The following is a 24,541-nucleotide window of genomic DNA, read 5'->3' on the forward strand; positions in this document are numbered from 1 at the left end:
GTCCAATCCTTTGTACCTCTCCACTTACATTCCCCTCCTTGTACCTTGAGGGTATACTTTGGCACCTTACCACTAATGTCTTTCTCACTGATTGAATGATCTACAGCAAGACATCTTTTTTGTCCCTTATCAGAGTTTAACCTTTCATCACCTGGTACAAATCCACCTCCAATGCCAGTCATCATCTTAGTTGAGGGGTTTTCATCTTGCAAGTTACTTGGTGACTTCACTGGTGCTGGTGCCACATAGACAGCATCCAGTACACTCTGTAAAGTGCATTAGAAGGGCATCCACCCATACAAACCAAGCCAAAGCTGACCGTAGAGTTTGACACAATCCTGTGAAACCGTCCATCCCATGCCAGCATTGAAATTGGATGTTAAATGATGATGATGAAAACAGGTGGTGAAGACAACAAACAGATGTAATAGTATAACACTCAGGAAGTGAAAAAGTCTTTAACGTTTCGAGCCTATGCTCTTCCACAGAAAGGAACACAGAAAGAAACAAGGAGAGAAAATAAAGAATGTGTAGAGGCTAGCGATCTAATATATCTATATCTATCTATCTATTTATATATATATATATATATATATATATATATATATATATATAACACTTACATACATGCACACACATAGAGTCTGTCATTGTTGGATCACATTTATTGCCACCTTTCTCCCATAGGTTTTGCAATAGGCAATCTTTTGTTTTTGTAGCTATTCCTGTTTTACAGGAATGGGTTGCTGGTTCAATGTCTAACCTTCCTCTTTTTCCTGGGCTTGAGAACTCTTTTAAGAAACATTAAATCATTTGACAATGATAGCACTGTACAATTTCCATCAACAAAATAAGATAGCTCTGGATGTAGATGAAAATCCAATAATGAGCGAAGAGACAACAACAGCGAATGAAAAGTTGAGAAACAACAAAGCTATTCGATTGGATGAAATCACTGTAGAAATGTTTAAACATGGTGGGAGCACTGTAGTGGCTGAACTGACAAGTCTGACAAATTGTTGCTGGCATGAGCAGAGAGTTCCACATAATGGACAAGAGGGAACCATTGTGAAACTGCTGAAGAAAGGAGACCTGTCCAACTGCAATAACTAGCAAAGCATCACACTGCTCTCAATGCCTGGTAAAGTTTTCCACAAAGTGCTTTTAAACAGGCTAAGTGAAGTTTGTGGACACAGTTCTATGAGAGGAACAAGTTAGATTTCATTACCACTGATCCTGCACTGAATAAATTCAGAAATATTATTCTCCAGTGTGTTGAACATCAAAGATCACTGAAGCTAAATTTTATTATGGCATTCCTCAATGCTTTGTCAGTATCTTTGAAGAACTTTACTCAAATTCACAATGCTGTTTGAATGGAAAACAGTGCTATGTTATTTAAGGGAGATTTGCCTATTGCCATGTTGTAGTGTTGTTATAATATTGTGTGATGCTCTGTTGCACTGTTGAGTCGTCATGTTATTGTTCTCTATTCTAACACATTGCTTCATTTCCTCAAAGGAGATAGTTTAGAAAGTAGGTTGTTTGCTTACTACCAACCTGTCTATTTAGGTAGGAAGCTAGCTGACAACTTGTAGACGAGGTACACAAGGACCAGGGTTTTCCAGCTGTTTCTCCAGCTCACTATATTCTTTAATAATGTCTTCAAGACTGTTATAGCTGTCAGTAAATTCCTGCAGTTCCATACCATCAACCATAGTATAATGGTGAAGGTGGGCCTGCGAAAAAGAAAGAAAGAAAAAACATAAACGATATGACAACAAATAATAGCATTATTTATAGAATTATAAATTAATATTAGAATTAGAATAGAATTATGTCGACAAATAAATAGAATGTAACCTAACCTGCCCAGACCACCCTAGACTATCCCAGAACTCCACACCACTACCACCTATTCCATGTGGGAATCTGAGTCAATAAAGGATTCTCTGTATGATTGCTCGACTAGCAACAAATAGCAGCTAAATCCCTCTCAAATCACACTATGCTGTCATAAAAAAGGATTGAATAACATGGTCCTGGGTTTCTGACCAACAATAAAAGGACTGGACCACAGGTCTGTTTGATCAGAGATGACCTTGGGCTAAACAATAGCCTTACATCCTTAGACTGTCTCTCTATCCCTATCACCCACACTTGTACATCCACATCATTGTCACTCTCTCCCTCCATGTACACCGTAAGCCACTACCAATTTCCCCATCCACTCCAACAAATAACTAAACTAATTACTTGGATAATCAGTTGTTTTCTTTGAAATTAGATTAATAACCCCCACCCCCAACAATTTTACGCACATACATGCACACGCATACATATGCTAAAACTCAAGACACCACCACAACTACTACCATCACTACTATGCAACACCACTGTGACTACTACTACACACCACCATCAATTGTTTTATACACACAGATGCTACCAAACAACAGCAACACACCATCTCCTCCACTACACACACCCACTACCATTGCTACTACATACCACCACCGTCGTCATCCCCACTACTGCTACAAGATGCTATCCTCTCAATTAGATACCACCACCACCACCACCACAACCACTACAGTACAACAATGCACATCTGTGGCCATCACTACCATTAACCATCACTGACGGTTTTGCACACACATACACATGCTAACACACACCACCACCACCACCACCGCCATTCCCTGTATGCCCATACATACACAAAAGCCAATAAGAAAGTCTCTATGTGATTAGCTGACATGCTAAATTTAAGCAACTAAATCTCCCTCACATTACACCTTTTTTTTAAAAAAAAAACTCATTGAACAATATAGTCTTTGCAATACAGAAAGGATGGTCATGGTCAGAAACACCTCTAGTCATGAGTCTGCTGGATCAGTGTTGACCTGGAGTTAAATTTCATTAACAACTTGTACTACCAAAGAAACACACACATAATGCTAGTATTAAATAGAACCACGATTACACACATACACATGCTCATACACACACACCCACACCTCTACCAGTCCCTGTCTTCCAGAATGCCTTTCAAGTGTATCCTCAAAATTCTTCTATTTCAGGTATCCTCAAATCAGAGGTGTGTGTGGTAAGGATGGTAGTGGTGGTGGTAGATTATTTTAACTTTAATTTAGTATTTCTCAATCATGACAGGGTTGATTAGAACAGATTTTAAAATTAACACTGTTGTTAGCATTCTCATCATCATTATCGTCACCACTACTGCCATCACAGATGCCACCACTATCGTCACTATGACCACCGCCACCACCACCTTCATCTTTATTTTCCAATCATCCATTTTGCTTTAACTCATTATCTTTGAACGTGGCAAAATTGGTAGAATGTTAGATAAAATACCTTGGAGGATTTTGGTTAAATCCCTTATGTTTTAGGTTCAAATTTGGTTGAGCTCAAACTTTGCCTTTTATTTTTCCAGAGCGATTAAAATAAAGTAGCAGTCAGTTACAATGGTTGATTTTAAAATGTCTACACTCTTTCCACAAATTTGTTGCATTGCACCTGACAGAAATGATTATCATCAGACATGGCTGTGTGGTTAAGAAGTTTGCTTTGGAACCATGTCATTCCAACTGCAGGGACACTTTTGGCTGGTGTCTTCTACTTATAGCCACGAATGACTAATATCTTCAGAGTAAAATTTAGCAGACAGAAACTGGAAGAAGCCTTTTACACATGCCATGACTCAAGTTTCATATCACTGCAATAAGTGTATGTCAGAGAGAGTGAGTCTGTATTCTTTTTGTCTTGACAAGTGCATGCACATTATAAAAAAAAATGGGTCATAGTGCATATAAAAACTGTTGTCTGTTTGTAGCCCTTCATAAAATTCTGTTAAGGCTGCTTGTTGCTGGTTAGATTTGGAAAATATTACCTTGCTTGAAAACAGGTGAAGTCTGGTGACAGGAAGAGCATCTGGTCAAAGAAATATCTACTTTAACAAAGTTATCATCTGATTCATGCAAGCATGGGAAAGTGGATATTAAAATGATAATGAGGATTATGATAATAGCTTCTCATCTTTACTCATTTCTTCTTGCAGAAACTAAATTACATAAAAGAGGCCCAATTCCTGAAAATGCTTACAGTCCTTACCACTATATATCAAACCATACCCAAAACACTTAGATACATCTACAATACTCCAGAACACTACTACAGTACCATCGAAAGATGAAGAATTTTTTTACACAGTACACGCGCACGCACACACACACACACACACACACACCAGAAGACAGAAACCAGAGAGCAAACCTTGCGTCTGTAAAGCTTCATATATCTGTCCCGGAGATCTCCAAATGTTTGTTGGATGCAAGTGTTGTTTGCTAGTGTTAACAAAGAATATGGGTGACCCACAGGTGGAACAGAACACAGACCGGTTTTCCATCCCTCCTTGTTCCAACTGATGAACTGCAACTTGCTTTTTAGTCTACAACAAAAACAGCAATGTGAGAGAGAAATGCTTAAAATAAGGTAAGCCCTGCAATAATGATCTCTTTGTGAGGCACAACTATTGTTGGCTGAGTCAAACCCCAGTATATTACTAGTACCTGTTTTGGAAGAATGAAAGATAAAATTGTAATTGATATTGCTGTTTAGCTCTGGCTCAATCCTGATTGAGCAGACCATTGACAAAAGGCATTCCATGTGTGACTATGCTGTCTTTTTAGGGATTGCTAAATTATCTAATATGAGCTTCTACTGATGCACTCTCTCATCTCCCTGTGTGTTCTCTTTCATCTCTTGCTGCAATTGATTTAACTGCCATTGCACAGGATCAGCCAGCTCTAGACACTTTGGATCTAACTTCTACCAAGTTGTCCTGTTGCAAATTTGCCTATCTTCCACTTCCTTCTGCTGAAAGCACAATCCTTTGTGACACAGCTACTGGTTCTCCCAGGCCGTTTGTACCTGAGAACCACCAGTGTTCCATTTTTGATGCCTTGCATTCACTGTCATATCCTGGCATCGCTGCCTCAGTGAAACTTGTTATGACTTGAGTTTTTCTTGCCTAATATGCGCTGGATGATCACCACTTGGACATGCCCTTGTGTGAAATGCCAACGTTCTAAAATCTACAGGCACATTTGTGCTCCTCTTGGACAGTTGTCCACATTGATCTGGTTGGACCATGGCCTGTCAGTCATGGTTTCTCTTACATATTAATAAGCATTGATCGTTTCTCTCGTTGGCCTGAAGCCATTCCTGTAATGGACATTTCTGCTGAGTCGGTTGCTTGAGCTTTCATTTCTAATTGGATAGCTCATTTTGGTGTTCAAGCTAAGATAACCACTGACCGTGGACGCCAGTTCGAAGCTTCCTTATTTCGTGAATTATCACGAATTCTAGGTGTTTATCACATTCATACAACCAGCTACCATCCAGCTTCCAATGGGATGGTCGAACGTTTTCACAGGAAACTAAAGGCTGCTCTATGTGCCACTCCTGATCTGCAGTCTTGGACAGAATTCCTGCCTATCGTTCTTCTTGGTTGTTGCACTGCCGTTAAGACAGACTTAGTTTTCTCCTCTGTCAACTCCTTTACGGTACCACCTTGACAGTTCCTAGTACAATGTTAGCACCAGCCAATTCATCGCATCCTGATCCAACATCGTATGTCACCAGACTTCGCTCATATTTCTCGAGTCTTTCACCAATGTATCTATTCCCTCTCATGTCCTACCAAAACTTTTAGTCTCGACATCAATGGTTGGGCAGAGACCGTGTCAGTCAACAGACTTAAAAAGGTATATTTTGAGGTTTCCACACCCTTTGATGACACTGGCCATGCCCGCTTTTGATCCTTTACAACCACCTACACACCTACCCACACATGCACCTTTGACCACACCATCACCTACGTCATCACAACCTAACACAAACAAACCTTATGTCACCAGGACAGGCCGCACTGTGCACTGGCCTCCAAAAACTTTACAAAACTATTTATATCTGACAATCTCTTTTGTGTTTCCTGTGACAAACAATTGCTTTCTAGTGTTAATGAAAAATTCCAGTACTCTACCATTGAATATTTTGTCAAATTTTGTGTATGCCAATTCATATTTCTTGCAATTATTTTTCTTTTTGACTTGTTACATTTTTGTACCATATGTTGTTGTTTTCAATCAGTTACCATCTTTGCCCTTTTCTTGTGCCTGCTCCAGTTATTCTCTATTTTTGCACTGGTGGTCTCAGGGGGTGCCCCTGTAGTGAGGCACAAAGAAGCCAGCGCCATTTTGAAACAGTGAGATCTCGCCTGCAACCATTGCCATACACAAGACAAAAACGAGATCTCAACCATTATTTAAAGAAGAGACAACAACATTTTCCTTCTCATTCTTCTCACGCTGATGTGAACAAGACTTTGAAGCCAGGAGCTCAAAACAGATTTTTGTCCTGCTGTGATACCACATGCATTGTCTCCAGAGGTTATTGAACCTCACGTGTATGGGAGTGAAGGCTAACTACACGATGCTGTTAAGATGGTTACTGAAAGCAAACCCCTTGTATGAAGCACCCGTGAATAAACGGTTATTGAATTTAGTCTGCCTGAAAACTTCATTCTTCGCATTTCCAGCTCCTTGAATCAACAGAATAGTTATAATGAAAGAAGAAGATTCCCCAAAAGTATCATAAAAACCTTCCTTCCATTATAAGTCTTTCACCGACAAGTTATAATTGTGGATAAGGAAAGTTAAAAACTCACAGTTTGATTGCTTCCCATGTGTAGAAGCTTTTCCAAACAAATTAAAAATTTTGTCAGAAGTGCAGAAGACAGTAAAAAACCTCTCTGTATCATTTTCATCACTTAATTATCAAATGTACGAGATATGGATTTCGCTTTGGGGCCAATATCCTTGATTAACTACTACAGCCATTAAATCTCTGTTGCCTTTTGGATCATCGTATCTTTGTGAATTGGGGATCTCTGCACTTATGGAAATGAAGTAAAAAAAATGGGAACGATCGCAGATGGTAGATGAGGAGTTATGTATTTATCTAATTTAGAGCCACATTTGGACAAAAGTCTTTCTCAAAATCAATTGCATCCTTCTCACTAAAAACATTATTATTGTATTATATTACCTATATATATATATTATATGTTCATAAAACAATTAGATGTTGTATAACATCAAGCAAACCAAGCTTTCATATTGTTTTAACCAATGGCATCATTACAACATATCTGTAGATTTGGATATCTTAGAATTTAACCTCTTCACCAATGTTTAAATTGCTCTGGAGTGGAGATATGTGACACAGAGGAGTGATATTGATGCCTTTCTTAATCATTGTTTCAGATGAATGTCATGGTGGAATTTTAAAATTTAAATTTGAAATCACTTTCAGTGAATTTATTTAAATGAGAATTTACTAATACAGCAATCGAGTTAATTCTGGTTCATTTGTTTTTGTAATTTAATCCAGTGTTTCTAAAAGTGTATTCAAAGAAATCTCAGAGTCCTATGAAAAATGTTTAGAATTTTGCAAGATAAAGGAGCTTTTAATATGAATTTTAAAAGAAATAGTGTATATTTTTTCAAAGTAAAGTTATCAACGTCTATGTGAATATATTTTTCTCAGTAAAATAATCTGTGTTTCCTTTAATGGTTAATCAAAGTTAGAGTAGTGCAGATTATCTGTAAAATATAGGTAGGAAATATTCATAGGAAATTGCATAAGGGTTCCTTGACAATATAAGTTTGAGATCCACTGATTTAAGTGATAAAGGACAATTCCTACAAAATTTTGAAATTATTCTTGGTTCTGTGATAAGGAGTTCTTGTTAAAGATTACATGGATAGTTGGAGACAAGTCCAGGAAGGAAAGGTGTGTGATTCTGCAGAACAATTAGCCTGAATGTTTACCTTCCATAGTCAGCTTGGCCCTCAGGTGGAGGAAGAGGTAGCTACAGATGATAAGATGGAGGATAGAGTATGATGAATCAATATTTATCTTCCACACTTTTTCAATAAAGTCTATTGCCATCATAGGTGTTCACTGATCCAATACTTAACCTTTTGAGTTTGTGATTTACTAAGTGGATAGGGTACTGAATGACCAGCAAAGGTGTCAGCAGTTCACATCTTGTTACAGGTTATGATCATGGCTAAAGACTCAATCATCCTGCCAACCTGGCTCTAAGTAGGTACTATAGTGTATTGTACTGTATCTATGACCAAGGAACTTAACTGTGAACAGTCCAGCTGACCTAATAGTACATAGGTACTATAGTGTGGTACAGTTCATTACTGTGTCCATATCCCAGATACTTAACCATCAACAATCCAATTCACCTAGCTGTAAGTAGGTTACACAGTATGGTATGGTTCACAGTACTGTCTCTATGACCAAGGCACTTAACTATTAAGGGTCCAGTCTATCTAGCTGTAATTAGGCACCACAATATGATAGAGCTCACAGCACAGTGTCTATGACCAAGACACTTAATTGTCAGCAGTTCAGTCTGATGGCTATATGTAGGTCTGAATAATTTGTTGTTGATCAAACAATGAAAGTGTAAACCTTTGGTCAAAGGTCATGACCAATTTGCTTTTATATCAGTCATGATGTATCTCGATACATCTTCTTTAATGTGTCTTCTTTGATTTGAGAGAGCTTTGGCTGTTATTTCTAACAGGTTGAGTGATTACACAAAAGTTACCTCAGGTGGATGATTAGTTACCTTGCAGTTTTGAATTGAATTCACCCTGCAACAGGAGCTATTACTGATAGTGCCTTATCTTGGAGGAGATTTATCTCTAATCTATTAAACATGGCAGAACCCAGAGAGGTATACTAACTCTGTGGATTATTGTACTTTTAATAGGGATCAGCTCACAGCTACAGACACTTTAGTAGAAGTGGTAGAAGAAACAGTGAGGATTAGTGGTTGTAGTATGTTGTAGTGGCAATAATGGTTGTATACATTAGGTATCATATTTATACAAGTTTTCAATTCATAAACAAATCAAATTTACTGTGTATCATGCACAACAAATTCTAGAAAATGTAGTTTTCAGTAAAAATTTCACCCAGAAATGTAGAAAGACATTTGAATAATTACTAAATACAGCAAATTAATATGTGTAAGTAGTACACAAATCAAACTTGATATGCAGGTTATTTAGCTTAGCTGTATCTTCAAAAACAATTGTGTGTATCTATTTATACAAATCAAATTAGGTACAATACATGCAAATTATGTACAATAATTTTCAAATTTCAATAGGGTTACATTCCTTATTAACCCTTTCGTTACCAAACCGCCCGAAACAAATTTTGGTTAATGTGGCCAAACTGCCCAAAGCCGCCCGAATTTACCTATTCATATTTAAATGAGAATATCAGAGCAAATCTCTTTCGTACATTCGTGAAAATACGTATTATACTTCGTAAAGAGTTCAACTACAGTTTTGTACAAAAATCAAAGTGTAATTTTAATTCCGTGAATTTTGGAAGATTTTTTTCCGAAATTTGTTCCTATTGTGTTTTCAAAATTTGTAATTCTGACAAAAAATGGATACGAATTTCATTAATATCAAGCAGCGAATCAGAATTCGAAGGATTTTCTACTGAAGACCTTCATAAATCTAACTCTATGACTGAAAAAAAAAAGCATGTGGTATTTGATAATGAATCTGATGTTTCAATTTCCGAAAGTGAAAACAGTGAATTTGAAAGCTCCGACAGCGATAAAGAAAATGAATTGGCACCTGAATGGAGTGAAAATTTAAAACCTTTTCTTTCGGTGATTTTTCTGAAGAAACTGGACCAAGCCACAGACTTTCCCAGAAGAGTAAAGCCTTAGACTATTTCTTTTTACTTTTTCGAATGAGCCTATTTGAAATCATTACGGCGGAAACGAACCGTTACGCTAAATGTAAACAAAACGAAAGAAAGGATAGTTAGTGAAATTAAGACTATTTTGCCATAAATATTATTATGGGTATCAGAAAGTTACCCAGAATAACAAATTCTATCGTAAAATTTTGTTGTATACCCAATTGAATATTAGCTCATAACCCATTTTCTATGAACAAAATTTCAATAATTTTATACTTTGTTGAATTTACCTGTATCTACCTGCAATTAGAGTCACTTTGTGACAAAAATTATTGTATAGAATTGGTTGAGAACATTTCATTAAATTATCTTCCAAAATTCACGTTAATATATTGATAAATAAAAAAGTTATAGTTGTTTAATGAAACCAGACTAAATTTATGATTATGTTAGAAATTAATTGAAACACATAAGGGGTGTATTTTGGTCAGAAATATAGTAACGAAAGGGTTAAACATGTTACATATTTTACCATATTTGAATATTATTATATTGTCATACCAGTCAGTAGTAACTCTCTATTTCAATAAAATATAAACAAAGTGTACTGCAGTTAACAAGTATTTCCTTGTGTGCTACTCTTGTACAGGAAAATCCACATACACCAGTAGAGAGCTTACTATTTGACATTTCAAAATACATGTTTTTTTTTAAATTAGCCAAAAAAACCCCAAAAAAACAAAGAATTTATAAGCAAAATATGGCAAATAATTCAAATGATTGAACTATTTTTGAAAGTTAGACTTGTGATAATGAGTATAAAAGTGAAGGCTTTTACAGATGTAAACGGTATACAGATTTACTGAGCACAACACACAAAAATATTCCCTTTTGTGTGAGAAATTTTTCCAAAATTTACAGCACCTGATCAGTATGTGTTCTCAAAATGGAAAATTAGGTGTTTTTCTGGACAAAATAAAACTGACCAAAATGATGATTTAGAAAATGAAAGACTTCTGCATTGGCTACTACTTTCAAAGATGGTTACAATATTAAGGAATATACAGTCTATGAAGAGATAATAAAGGTAAACTCAATTCTAATTTTGCTCCACCATAAATCACTTAATATTTAAAAAAAAATCCTTTGAAGTTCACCATGTAATTGTGTGTTGAGGGAACAGGCTTTTCTTGCATGGTTGTACTATCCCTGTTGGCAGTCTAACTCTTCATTGAGCTTTTTCTTTATAGTTGAGAGTATGGCCCCACTTGTAACTCAGCCAGTTACAGACAGGAGTTGAAAGATTGATAATGAATAGACAGAGAGGGACAAAAGTTCTAGTGTTGCACACGACTCACCTTTCAATATTTCTTCTCATGTCAGAAATACTCACTTTTCCTCGCACCATGAGAGCACAAGCAAGGTAAAGACTGTGTCTGGGGTCAGCTTTTATCAGTTGATGGTCTTTTGAAAATGCATCAGAGAACATTTGGTCAAGACTGTTAAAGAGTAAACAGAAAAAAAGTTGAGAAACAAGATTGTTTTAGATGAATTGATTTCTTCTGATTGAGTGAAGGTAAATGGATCTTTACTTAACTTGAAGAGATGCGATATAGTGTAAGATTTTAACTCAGAATCTAGAGGGATGAAAATACGAGGGACGTTCAATAAGTAATACCCCTGACCCACTTGCAGTTATTTGGTCTAGCCGAAATTTCGCATGTGCAATTATTGATATGTCTATAGATTAAGTGGCAAATTACAGCTCTGAACTAATTGTGGTTTCTGATTTACAGGTGTTTGAACTGAGTCAAGTGTAAAATGGAGCCTGTTGAGTGTCGAGCAGTGATCCGGTTTTTGTATTTGAAAGGACGCACACCACGGGAGACTTTTGATGAAATGAAAGTAACTTATGGTGATGATGCCCCATCATATGACCTTGTAAAACGCTGGCATCGTGAAATCAGACATGGTCGGAACTCCGTAGTAACAGCTCCCAGATCTGGTCGCCCTCTTCTGCCATTGATGAGGCATCTGTCTGTCAAGTTGAGGCTGCCATTTTGGAAGATCGACGCATAACTATTCGCCAAATAGCCTATGAGGTCAAGATTAGTAACGGGTCTGTGGAAACTATCATTCATGACCATTTGTATATGCAAAAGGTGTCTGCCTGATGGATTTCCAGGTTGCTCACACCTTTCCAGAAGCAAGAACGAGTCGAGTGGTCAAGGATGAATTTGGAGATGTGCCAAGAAGATGAGTCAAAATTTTTCAAAAGACTGATTACACAGGATGAAACCTGGGTCCATCACTATGATGCAGAGACCAAAGCCCAGTCAATGCAGTGGAAGCACCATGACTCACCTCCTCCAAAGAAGGCAAAGGTGCAGCCCTCCGCTGGTAAGGTCATGCTCACAGTCTTCTGGGACCAGAACGGAGTAGTGATGACAGATTTCCTGGCAAAGGGTACGACGATTACAGGAGCCTATTATGCTTCACTTTTGAGGAAATTAAGAGAAGCTATCAAAATCAAGAGGTAGGGCAAGATCAGCAAAGGCATTGTCCTCCTGCAGGACAACGCTCCGGTCCACAACTCGCGTATCGCCAGATCAGAAGCACAGGCGTGCGGCTATGAACTCATCCTCCATCCCTCCTACTCTCCTGACCTTGCACCCTCTGATTTTCACCTCTTCCCAGCCATGAAGTTGTTTTTGAAAGGAAAGCGTTTCCCAGATGATGCAGCCTTGATTTCTGAAGTCACGTCGTGGTTGGAGGACCAAGCTGGGGTCTTCTACAAAAACGGTCTCCAGCGCTGCATCAAACGATGGGAGAAGTGCGTAACTCTGGGTGGTTTCTATGTAGAAAAAGACTAATAACTGTGCCAAGTTTCGTTGCTCTACTGCTATGGGAAGTGGGTCAGGGGCATTACTTATTGAACGCCCCTCGTAAATACTGTAAAAGTTTTACTCAACCATTCTATGACCTCCATATATGCTTTGCTGATGAGGTTTAATAATGCTGAATCAAGTCCTATGTTGTTTCATTTCTATTTTTCTATGAATACTACTTCAATTACAGTGAAATTATGCTGTGTTGAAGTTCAATATGACAAAAACATGTCTGGAGTTGTCTTCCCTTACTTGCTGAAGCAATATTATTCAATGATTACTATTGATGTTTTTTAACACATCAAAATTTTGTAGTTAGTTTTTTTTTTCTATATTTATTTCATTGAATATATTGTGATGATGGATTTCCATCATGTGACAATGAAGATTCATTTATTCGATCAACTGAATAACTTGCTCCTGAATTTGTCCCAACTTCCTGTCCATGGCAAAATCCCAGATTACAACATACATGTGATCACAAAAGCACAAATTTCACAACTTGTGAAGTAAGCACAGCACACTGCTTCATGAAGATCACTAGCTCTCACTGCCATCTGTTGGTGCACTACACAACTAGTCCGGGAACTTTTTGATATCATGTCATATCTAATTTCGCTCACAAGTTATGGGTGATATGAGGCTATAGGAAATGATATATGTCGAAGATATCATGCTGTAGAATTGAACCCAAGATCTTGTGGTTGCAAAGCAAACTTTTAAACCATTAATCCACACAGTGCTTAGAATGAATATATTTCTTTCTGTTCCTTTGTTAATTTTGGCATAAGGCCAGTAATTTTAAGGGGGTGGAGGCAAGTCAGTTACATCCCCCTTTCTCCCAGTGCTCAACTGATCCTTATTTTAGTATCCCTGAAAGCATGAGGGCAAAGTTGAGCTCAGAAAGGAATGAGTTAGAAGAAATACTACAAAGCATTTTCACTGATTCTCTAACAATTCAACAATGAATATATTAATACTAAATTAACAGAATTTATTTTTTCAGTTGCAGGTTTGGGTTGATACTTTCTCTTATACTTGGCTGTCCACTAAACTTTGAACTGTGAAGTGGAAATAAAGATTTTTCTAACACAAAGTGTGAGATAATTGTTTATCTAAGATCCCATTGCAATAGCTTAAACAAGATTTGAAGTTGTGAGCTTGTGACCATCTAAAACCTTCATTACACAGTCATTGTGACTCCATAAAAAGAAAAGTTTGCAAGTTACTATCTTTGTCTTATAAGTTACTTGGTGATCCATCTGCTGGTGCCATGTAAAAAGCACTTAGTCCATTCTATAATGTGGTTGGCATTAGGAAACGCATCCAGCCATAAAAACCATATCAAAACAGACAGTGAAGCCTGGTGAAGTCTTCTGGCTTGCCAGCTCCTGTCAAACCATCCAACCCAAGCCTGTATGGAAAATGGATGTTAAGTGATGATGACGATGACGATGATGTTACTGGTACTCAATGTGTTGCTGTGTTACAGTTATGCACACACACACACAAAGCATACATACAAGCATAAAATTATCAAGACAAAAAATGTTTTAACTTACCGACGTGGAGCAATGTTGACATCAGCTAATGCATAGAGGGGAGTTTGACTGGCCACGAGGTAATGAAGTTTTGGGTAAGGAACCAGGTTTGTGGCTAATTCATTCAGATCAACATTTAACAAACCTTCAAACCGAGATGAACTGACAAAAAAAAAGTATAAAACAACAACAATCTACTATCGATATAAGGCCCAAAATTTTGGTTACATCAAACCCAGTGCTCAGCTGGGGCTTAGTTTATCATCCCTGAAAGGATGAAAAGCAAAGCTGTCCTCAATGGAATTTAAGCTTGCAACATAAAGTCAAACATTTGGTCCATTCCAGTGATAATTCTGCCAGCTTGCTGCCATAATAATAATAATAATAATAATAATAATAATAATAACAACAATAACAATAATGATAACAATAATAATAATAATGATAATAACAATAATAATAATAATAAAGAAAAAAAAGTAATAATAATAATAATAACAATAATAATAATAATAATAATAAAGAAAAAAAAGTAATAATAATAACAATAATAATAATAATAACAATAATAATAATAATAATAATAATAATAATAATAATAACAATAATAATAACAATAACAATAATAATAACAATAATAATAATAAAAGTTTCAAATTTTGCTACAAGGGCAGCAATTTTGGGAGAGGAGATAAGTCAATTACATTGATCTTAGTGTTCAACTGGTACTTAGTCTATCGACCCTGAAAGGATGATAAGCAAAAATCGACCACGACAGAATTTGAACTTAGAATGTAGCAGCAGATGAGATAGCACTAAGCATTTCACCCAGCATGCTAATGATTCTGCCAGCTCACCACTCTAATAATAATAATAATAATAATAATAATAATAATAATAACAACAACAACAACAATAATAACAACAACAATAATTTCATTTATTTGCTACAGGGACAAAAGATGAGGGGACAATACAAAGACAGACATAGTGAAGGGGTTTACATATAATGAAATGATAAAAAAAAACGGTGGAAAGAAAGTATACACAGTATACACTGAAAAAGAAGGGACATGCATAGCATACAAAGGTTAAAAAAAATTTTAAGTGGCAGGGATAGGGATGTGGTCCTCCTGATACAGGAAGGCCTCTAGGGATAATTGAGGAACCCACTGTCCGAGATTTCCCTGAAACCCCAAGAGCAAGTGTCCTCTCCAATTCCTTCTCTCTGACTCACAGGTCTACACTTTCAAAGTTATCATCCTCTCTTGCCATTTTTGCAACTTTCACCCACCTTTCAATAAACTCATTCAAGGACAGCACTTCCCTCTCCACTCAATTGTCTTTTCAAGTGAAACTTGAAGAAGTCAATGAGAGCTGTACCAAAGAGGGGTGTATCTATCTTCATGCCTTTCAACCTTGTCTACCACAGCCACCAGGCAAAAGAAAACTGCCTTGCTTGCCCGATTGAAGGAGGGTGGCAGTGTGATCATCACTACAGACTTGGCTGACAAACAGACCTCTCCCACATGTGACAGCAGCTGTTTGACATAACCCCACAAATCAGCAATACCTGGACACTAGACGAGTGCGTGCAGAATAGTTTCGTCACTCTGTCCGCACCTCAAACAAGACTGTCTGACATCACATCTGTGCCTGTAGAGTTTATCTTGAATTAGGAGCACCCCACCCCAGTAGCACTATTAGGTCAAGGACATCTGGAAATTATCCATGATAGTTCCTTACCAGAAAGTCTTCTGGAACAGACTAGTCAGTTTGTTCTCGTTGGCGCCCAGAGTCTCCCTGAGAATGTTGTCGCACTTTCCCGCCACTAAACCTCTATAAATTTCTAAAGTGGAACATCCTCTAATCCCATTGCCCGACTTGTAAAGGCTGTGAGTGCCTGACGACATTCTAGGTGTCAGGCACCCAGTCTCAGTCTTTTCTTCACCCAAGATTGCAACTTCATCAAGGAGACAAACTGTGGAAAGATGAGCCTCACAAACGGAGCCTAGACATGCTCACCATTCAGAAATCATTGCAGGTGGTGTAACCTAAGAGTGTATCTGTGCATTAGGAGCCATGGTATACCTGATGCTGGCAACAGACTGACTATCTGACCATTGGAACGTGTTTCTTCCACAAGAATTTAAATAAGAGACGCTCCAACCTGGTCAAGCAGTAATTGGGACAAGGCATGATGGTCAGGTGATAAATGATAATGGAGGCAATGTAAGCATTTGCCACTTTTGCCTGACCTTTTAGGGAGAGCTTCCTCTCAGTCCATTTCTGGATAACACTGGCCACCCTGTTTGCCACCTCGTCCCAGTTCTTATCTACCTGGAGGTTGGGACGAAACCAGACCCTGAGCAGTTTAACTGGTCTGTCGGTCCAGTGACTAATGATGCTATCCAGGAACCCAACCGCAAACCCACTAATTTGTCAGCATTGATTTTCGCCCCTCATATTCCTTTAAGATGGCACCAACCGTCTCCACTTCGGAGACATCTGATACCATGACAGTGACATGGTTTGTTTACACCAGCACTGCCATTCCTTGTCTCAGTTTGAAATGGATGCCCTTTAGCTGTACCAACTTCTGCAGTAGTGGCTCGAGTGCCAATACGTACAGAAGAGGTGACAGTGGGCAGCCCTGATGGACCAAGTGTGCGATGCCAAACGGCTCCAATAGGTGGCCGTTTATTTTGACCACTGAACAGGTATTGCAGCAATCCAGACTCTGAAAACGGATCCGAAACCACCTGCTTTCAGGATGGCTTCCAAGTAGCGATGGTCAACTCTAATCCTTTCTACTATAGGCAGAAGGCCTGAAATTTTGGGGAAGGGGACTAGTCAATTATATCAACTCCAGTGTTTCCTTAGTACTTAATTTATCAACCCTGAAAGGATGAAAGGCAAAGTCGACTTTGCACTCAGAACACAGTGATGGGCGAAATACCACTAAGTGTGCTAATGATTCTGTCAGCTTGCCACCTTCATAATAATAATATTAATAATAATAATCTTTTCTACTGAAGGCATAAGGCCTCACATTTGTGGGGAAGGTAATAGTTGATTACATTGACCCCAGTACTCAACTGGCACTTAATTTATTGATCCCGAAGGATGAAAGGCAAAGTTGACCTTGGTGGAATTTGTACTCAGAATGTAGCAGCAGACGAAATACCGCCAAGCATTTTGTCCAGCATACCAATGATTCTGCCAGCTCGCTGCCTCAATAATAATAATAATAATAATAATAATAAAAAGATCAGTAAATATAAAGACTTGCTAATAGAAATTGAAAAATGTGGCATCTCAAAGAGACTACAGTACCAGTGATTGTAGGATCTCTAGGAATGATAAAAAAAGGTACTGAAACCTATTTGAAAATGATTCCAGGCTTACCATCCCTACAGGAAGTGCAAAAAATCGTGTTAACTGGAACGACTCATGTACTGAGAAGAACATTATTGCTGTGAAAACAACATCCATTCATGAATTTATATATTTATTAATTTTTTTTAAATACATATTTTACCTGTGAATTTGCGTGTGTAATCTGGGAATGCATTCAATGAGCTTCTCTGCCCTAGGTGTACGGAAAACACTCGGCGAGAAATGGAAGAAAATTTGAAGAAAGAAGGAAAGAAAAAAATTATTTGCCACAAGGGTGAAGGATGAGGGCACTGAATAATAATGATAATTATTTCAAATTTTTGCCATGAGGGAATCTCAGTAGAGGTGGAGATGAGTTGATTACATTGACCCCAGTGTTCAACTGGTACTTATTTTTTCGACCGTGAAAGGATGAAAAGCAAAGACAATCTTGGTTGAATTTGAACTCAGAACATAGTGATGGGTGAAATACTGCTAAGCATTTCATCCAGTGCGCTAACAATTCTGCCAGCTTGCCGCCTTAATAATAATAATAATAATAATAATAATGATAATAATAATCCTTTCTACTGAAGGCACAAGGCCTGAAATCTTGGGGGAGGGGACTAGTCAATTACATTGACCCCAGTGTTTCACTGTACTTATTTTATCGACCCCGAAAATATGAATGGCAAAGTCAACCGTGGTGGAATTTGAACTCAGAACATAAAAGACAGAAGAAATGTCAGTAAGGATCCTGCTTGGCGTGCTAATGATTCTGCCAGCTCACTACCTAAACAACGATGATGATGACGCAGTCGCCGATGATGATTATTTCATTTATTTGCCACAAGGGCGAAGGATGAGGGGACTGAATAATAATAATAATAATAAGGAATGATTATATTCTGTCACAGACCAAAGACAGAATCTGTGGGAATGGAAACAAAAATATTTACCCTCTCCTGAGTGGGTACAATGAGCTAGCACAAAAATAGTATAACTGCAGACACAACTGTGAGGTAGAGGCTGTGATTATAAATAAGAATCACAGGATTTTATGGGAATTTACAATAAAGACTGACCATAGTATTGAAACAAGAAGACCAAATATGTTTATAGAGGACAAAAATATAAAAGACGTAAGACCACAGACTTTGCAATACCATATGATAACAGAGTGGATACCAAAAAAATTGAGAAAATTAAGAACAAATATCATGACCGAGTCAGAGAACTGAGGAGATTGTGGATGGCTGAGATGACAGTTACTCCAGCAGTAACTGGTGCACTTGGCACAACATCAAAACCACTGCCTAAGTGGTTGAAGGATACTGGAATTAAAACTCGCATACTTGACACACAAAGTGCAATCCTTATCCTACAAGAATCCTATGAAAGATTCTTGAGATTTGAGGAGACTTATCACCAAACCATGACACAACATCCTAACTAACTAATATAGCTTGTTATAGCTTTAATAAGTATCCTTTGTATCAAAGTCACAAGGCCTGAAATTTTGTGAGAAGGGGCTAGTTGATTATATTGAACCCAGTGCTCAACTGGTACTTATTTTATCAACCCCAAAAGGATGAAAGGTAAAGTTGACCTTGGCAGAATTTCAACTCAGAACATAAAGATGGACAAAATTCCACTAAGCATTTTGTTTGGTGTGCTATTCATTCTGTTACTTCACTGTCTTCTTAATAATAATAATCCTTTCTACTATTGGCACAAGGCCTGAAATTTGCAGGTAGTAGTTAGCCAATCACATCGATTCAGGCATAAAGACAGGTGAAATACCGCTAAGCATTTTGCCCAGTATGCTAACAATTCTGTCAGCTCACTGCCTTTAGAATAATAATAATAATCCTTTGTACTATAGGTAAAAGGCCTGAAATTTTAGGGGAAAGGACTAGTTATTTTCATCGACCCTAGTGTTTTACTGGTACTTAATTTATTGACCATGAAAGGATGAAAGGTAAAGTCAACCTCAGCGGAATTTGAAAATAATAATAATAATAATAATAATAATGATGGTTCAAATTTTGGTACAAGGCCAGCAATTTTGGAGGAGAGAGTAAGTCGATTATATTCAACCCCAGTGTTCAACAGGTACTTATTTTATCAACCCCAAAAGGATAAAAGGCAAAGAAAGCCTGCAAGTTTGTTGGAGAAGCTAAGTTTGGGACATAAAAGATGTGATGTTGGCCATTGATGAGATGAACTCAAACTCAGCAATGGGGTCAGATGGATATCTGACTGTTCTATTAAAGGCATGCAAGAAAGCTCTTGCAAAACCACTACATATACTTTTTCAGAGTTACCTTGCAAGTGGTAAAACTCCCAAATTGTTAAAAGAAGGTATCATATGCCCTGTCCATAAAGGAGAAAGCAGAGCAGCTGCTAAACATTACAGGCCAATCTCTCTGACTTCACAAGGTCACTGAACGCATTGCAAAGGGGAGGCTGAAAGAAAATAATTTGCTCACAAACACAACATAGCTTCTGTCTAGGGAGGAGCTACCTCACACATTTACAACATTATGACAAGATACTGAAACAGCAGCTTAACCACTCAATGTAGATGTGATATATCTTGACTTTGCCGAAGCCTTTGACAAAGTTGATCATAGCATGGTATGTTACAAATTGCATGAGCTTGGTGTCACTGGAAAACTAGAAGAGTTGCTACATGACTTTTTAAATGGAAGAAGTCAGACAGTTGCAGCCAATGGCACTCTCTTTGGGGAGACATCAATTTGCAATGGAATCTCTCAAGGAACTGTCTGGGATCACTACTGTTTGTGGTGGGTTTTTTTTTACTGGTTTCAGCCAGAGGCTGAGGTCATGCTGGAGTACTGCCTTCCAGTGTGTTTGGTTTTTTTTCCTTACTGTGAAGTAGCAAGTTGGACAGAGGTGCTCTTCTTTATGCCTCCTGTCACAATGTGGGTTCATCTGGTATCTCAGATAAAAATTGTCCAGATGCTCTTTGAAGACCTCTCTCAGACATGCTCTCAGCCACTCTCACCAGCTATGTAGATGATACAAAAGTAGCATAGATGGTCAAGGACCCTGATGATATACTGAAACTGTAAAACAACCTGAATGCAATATACAAATGGGCTGACGAAAATAACATGCAGTTCAATGCTGTGAATATTCAAGCACTCCACTATTGGCCACAAACAGACTGCAATTGTAATACACAGGACCAGGATAGTGCAATCCCAGAGTCAAAGTCAGTGTGTGACCAGGGAATCCACATGAAAAATATGAAGTGATGTACATATGAAAGATCCTGGAAGGGCTAGCTCCCAACCCTGGAACTGAAAACTATATCAATCACCAAACTAGAGAGGGTTTTTCATTATTTCTAAGGGTTTATCTATATCATTAATCAGGGTTTTATTTATTTGGGTTCATGCAAGTTATCCTAGATATTATGATTTTGTTAATATATTTGATTTTGAAGAGTTATTTACCATGTGTATTAATGATTTTAGTTTTGTGAGGGGTTTTAGTAAATTAATATATTTTTTGTAGGTCAAGAAATAGTTTAATTAAAATTGGAAGTTATAGAATAACAATGGAAGTATAGTACCAAAGATCCCATCTTTTCCATATAGAATAAGGACCCAGTACTGTAACAGCTTGGGTTTCATGGGTCCACAACTATTTGAGATACTGCTAGACAACCTCAGATATTTGCGAGGTGTAGATATAGAGGTCTTCAATGAGCATCTAGACAATTTTTATCTGAGGTACCAAATGAACCCACATTGTGGCAGGAGGTACAAAGAAGAGCACCTCTGTCCAACTTGCTACTTCACAGTAAAGAAAAAAACCCAAACACACTGGAAGGCAGTGCTCCAGCATAGCCTCAACCTCTGGCTGAAACTAGTAAAAAAATAAGAAATATATATAAACACAGAGAGACATATTTTTAGGTATATGTATATGCATGGGGATATTGTTTGCCAATGTACATCAGTCAAAGATGCATCCTTTGGCAAGAAAGCCAATAAAGCATCATAAGCAACAAAAATATTACATTAAATAATTATTCTACTTCAGCTACAGAGACATTCCTTTGTTACTCTTGCCACTGATGAATCAAATAAATCAGTGATTGATCCCCTGTTAGAAACTCACCATCAATTAGAGTACTGTTCACAAACATTCAGGATATATATGAATAAAAGAGTATGAAATATAAAGATCGTGAATACCTGGTCATGTTAAGTATCAGATTAGCAACAATGTTGTTCATTGAGTCAAAAGGTTTTTGTTTGGTTAGCTTGGATAACTTGGTATTGGTTGCACAGATGGCAGTGTTTGGTAGAATTTTACTATTGTAAGTTCTCTTCCCTGACTTCTCACATGGAACTGCTTGACCAATTTTGTCCACAATATCTACCAAAGCCTGAAATATCCCCAAGTTACAAATTATCACAAAGACACTGAAATAAAATATCTCTGACATGATTAAAAAATTTGATGACATGTTATTCCTTGCTCTACTGCTGACATGGTAATATGGAATTATTTCTGGTTTTGCTATTGTTGTTATTATTATTGTGTTGTTACTGCTGTTGTTTCATTCCAAGGTAGCTCTGATTGCACAGACCTATGACCAAACCATCTCATCTTCTTTCAGGCAAGTTTAGCCAATGCTCTTTTTTAAGATTGTAGGGTGTTTTGAGAGGTTTGGATGCTGTTTCTAGCAGGTAGAATGACTTCTTGAGAATCCCTTGTCATGCAAATAGAGACACTTATATATTGAAATAGGGGAAAAAGTGAGAGAAAGAAAGAGAGAGAGAGAGCCATCAGACAGAGAAAGAGAGAGAAAAATAAAACTCCTTGCTCACTTAATTCATAACATACCTGGTTCTCAATTGGCAGAACACAATCAGCTTTGTGTGTCAACTGATGCATGGCTAGGACACTGTTATATGGTGAGGTGATAACATCATCATCTGCAGAGGGGTACAGGGCATTGACAAATCTGGGTAGAAGAGCAATTGCAACAATGTTATCAACAATATTGTTTTCAGCCAACTAATCATAAAGGATGTATAATACTTAAGGGAAACAAAACTAGAATGTTGTAGCATCCATATTTTTCCTTCAACAGCATTAATCACACAAACGAACTGGTTTCTACTGAAGATAGATCTTAGCTCTTAGTAATGGTTTATTATCTGTTTTACAATATTTGGTACATATATATTCGGTAATTAGATTTGATTATACATAGTTCCTGGAATACATATCATGCTACCAGAACACTTTTGTAGTCCAAGGCTCCTAGCAGTACTGCACTAGAATGAAAAATGTGGGTGTGGAAAAGTACAGGACAAGATGAAAAAAAAAATACTTAAAATATTGCTGCTGAAGTTAGAATTTAAAAACTAAAATAGTAATTAATGCCCTCTTATATTTTCATTTTTACTTAAAAGTTTAAATTAAAATACTCAAGAAGCTATTTATTTTTGATTTTAGTGAAAAGACTAGTTTACACATTAAAAATTTAATATTACAATTTCTTTATTTAAAAACAACATAATAGCAATTTAAGCAAAATTGACAACTATAGCCCCTAAGTATTAAAAAAAAACAATAAAATTAAATAATTTCTGGATTCTGTACTCAGTTTGTTCTGTAGTTTTCATTTTTTGAAATATTTTCCAAACTGTAAATAGAAAATATTTTGTTGTCTCATAATGCAAACTTTAAAGAAATGAATTCTTTTGGTTCTTAAAAAATTTTTTTTACTATATTTTACCGTTTTGAATTACATATTCTTTTACTTGTTTCAGTCACTTGACTGTGGACATGCTGGAGTACCGCCTTTAGTCGAGCAAATCAACCCCAGGATTTATTCTTTGTAAGCCTAGTACTTATTCTATCGATCTCTTTTGCTGAACCGCTAAGTTACGGAGGTGTAAACACACCAGTATCGGTTGTCAAGCGATGTTGGTGGGACAAAAATAGACACAAACACACGCACACACATATATATATATATACATATATACGATGGACTTCTTTCAGTTCCATCTACCAAATCCACTCACAAGGCTATAGTAGAAGATACTTGCCCAAGGTGCCACACAGTGGGACTAAACTCGGAACCATGTGTTGGTAAGCATGCTACTTACCACACAGCCAATTTTATAATACAATATCTGATTTTAAATTTTTGTTTAATGAGTTTTGTTAAGAAAAAGAAAATAATATAATAATTAAAAATAAGTCCGAAATGTTTTAGCTTAATATAAAGAAATTTTTAAATCAAAAATATTAACTTCAAATTTTTTTAAAATTTGCAATAAAGAGCCAAAAAATATGAAGAACTAAATAATGCAAATGCTATTTCATAAACAATTTCAGAAATTTATTTAGCAAATTCTAACTTCAGCAGCAATATTTTAAGTATTTTACCTTCTTGCCCTGTATTTTCCAGGTTTAATTGCTATTTGTTCTGTACATTCCTAGGTTCACTACTTAAGAATATTCTAGGATTCTTCACCTACATTTTTCATTCTGGCCCACTTTATTTCCAGGCAACACTTCTATCATTATAATTATTATAATTGTAAAAGTGATACTCCTGTAAATATTTATTAAAAACAGGTTTTGTTCAAACTTAGAAATTTTGTTTGCACATAAATATATTTTTGAGCAATTTATATTAAAAAAAATAATTAATAATTAGTTTTTCATGAGTGAAATTTTTTATCATATGTTTTTAATAAGTACATAATTTAATACATAAACAAAATAAGAAAAAAATAATAGGAGCAGTAGTGGTTGTGTAAGAAAGAAGCTTGCTTCTCAACCACATGGTACTGGGTTCGATTCCACTGCATGGCACCTTGGGTTAGTGTCTTC

General features: G+C 36.9%; 1 protein-coding gene across 3 annotated transcripts in view; it reads right to left on the bottom strand.

The window, feature by feature from the left end:
* LOC115223982 (tubulin epsilon chain-like) overlaps positions 1-24,541 on the bottom strand; it is a 103,615-nt gene that overhangs the window by 14,894 nt on the left and 64,180 nt on the right. For 2 of the 3 annotated variants that reach the window (XM_036513051.1, XM_036513050.1), the window contains exons 7-12: positions 22,532-22,652; positions 21,877-22,070; positions 14,288-14,428; positions 11,196-11,336; positions 4,300-4,474; positions 1,561-1,739 (exon numbers count right to left, since the gene is read on the bottom strand). In XM_036513051.1, coding sequence (XP_036368944.1) covers positions 1,581-1,739; positions 4,300-4,474; positions 11,196-11,336; positions 14,288-14,428; positions 21,877-22,070; positions 22,532-22,652 — 931 coding nt within the window. In that variant the 3' untranslated portion in view covers positions 1,561-1,580. Of the gene's footprint in view, positions 1-584; positions 1,740-4,299; positions 4,475-11,195; positions 11,337-14,287; positions 14,429-21,876; positions 22,071-22,531; positions 22,653-24,541 lie in introns of those variants that run through there. The other variant, XM_029794755.2, reaches the window with a different exon arrangement.

Source organism: Octopus sinensis, linkage group LG24, assembly GCF_006345805.1.
Source record: "Octopus sinensis linkage group LG24, ASM634580v1, whole genome shotgun sequence".
Taxonomy (NCBI): domain Eukaryota; kingdom Metazoa; phylum Mollusca; class Cephalopoda; order Octopoda; family Octopodidae; genus Octopus; species Octopus sinensis.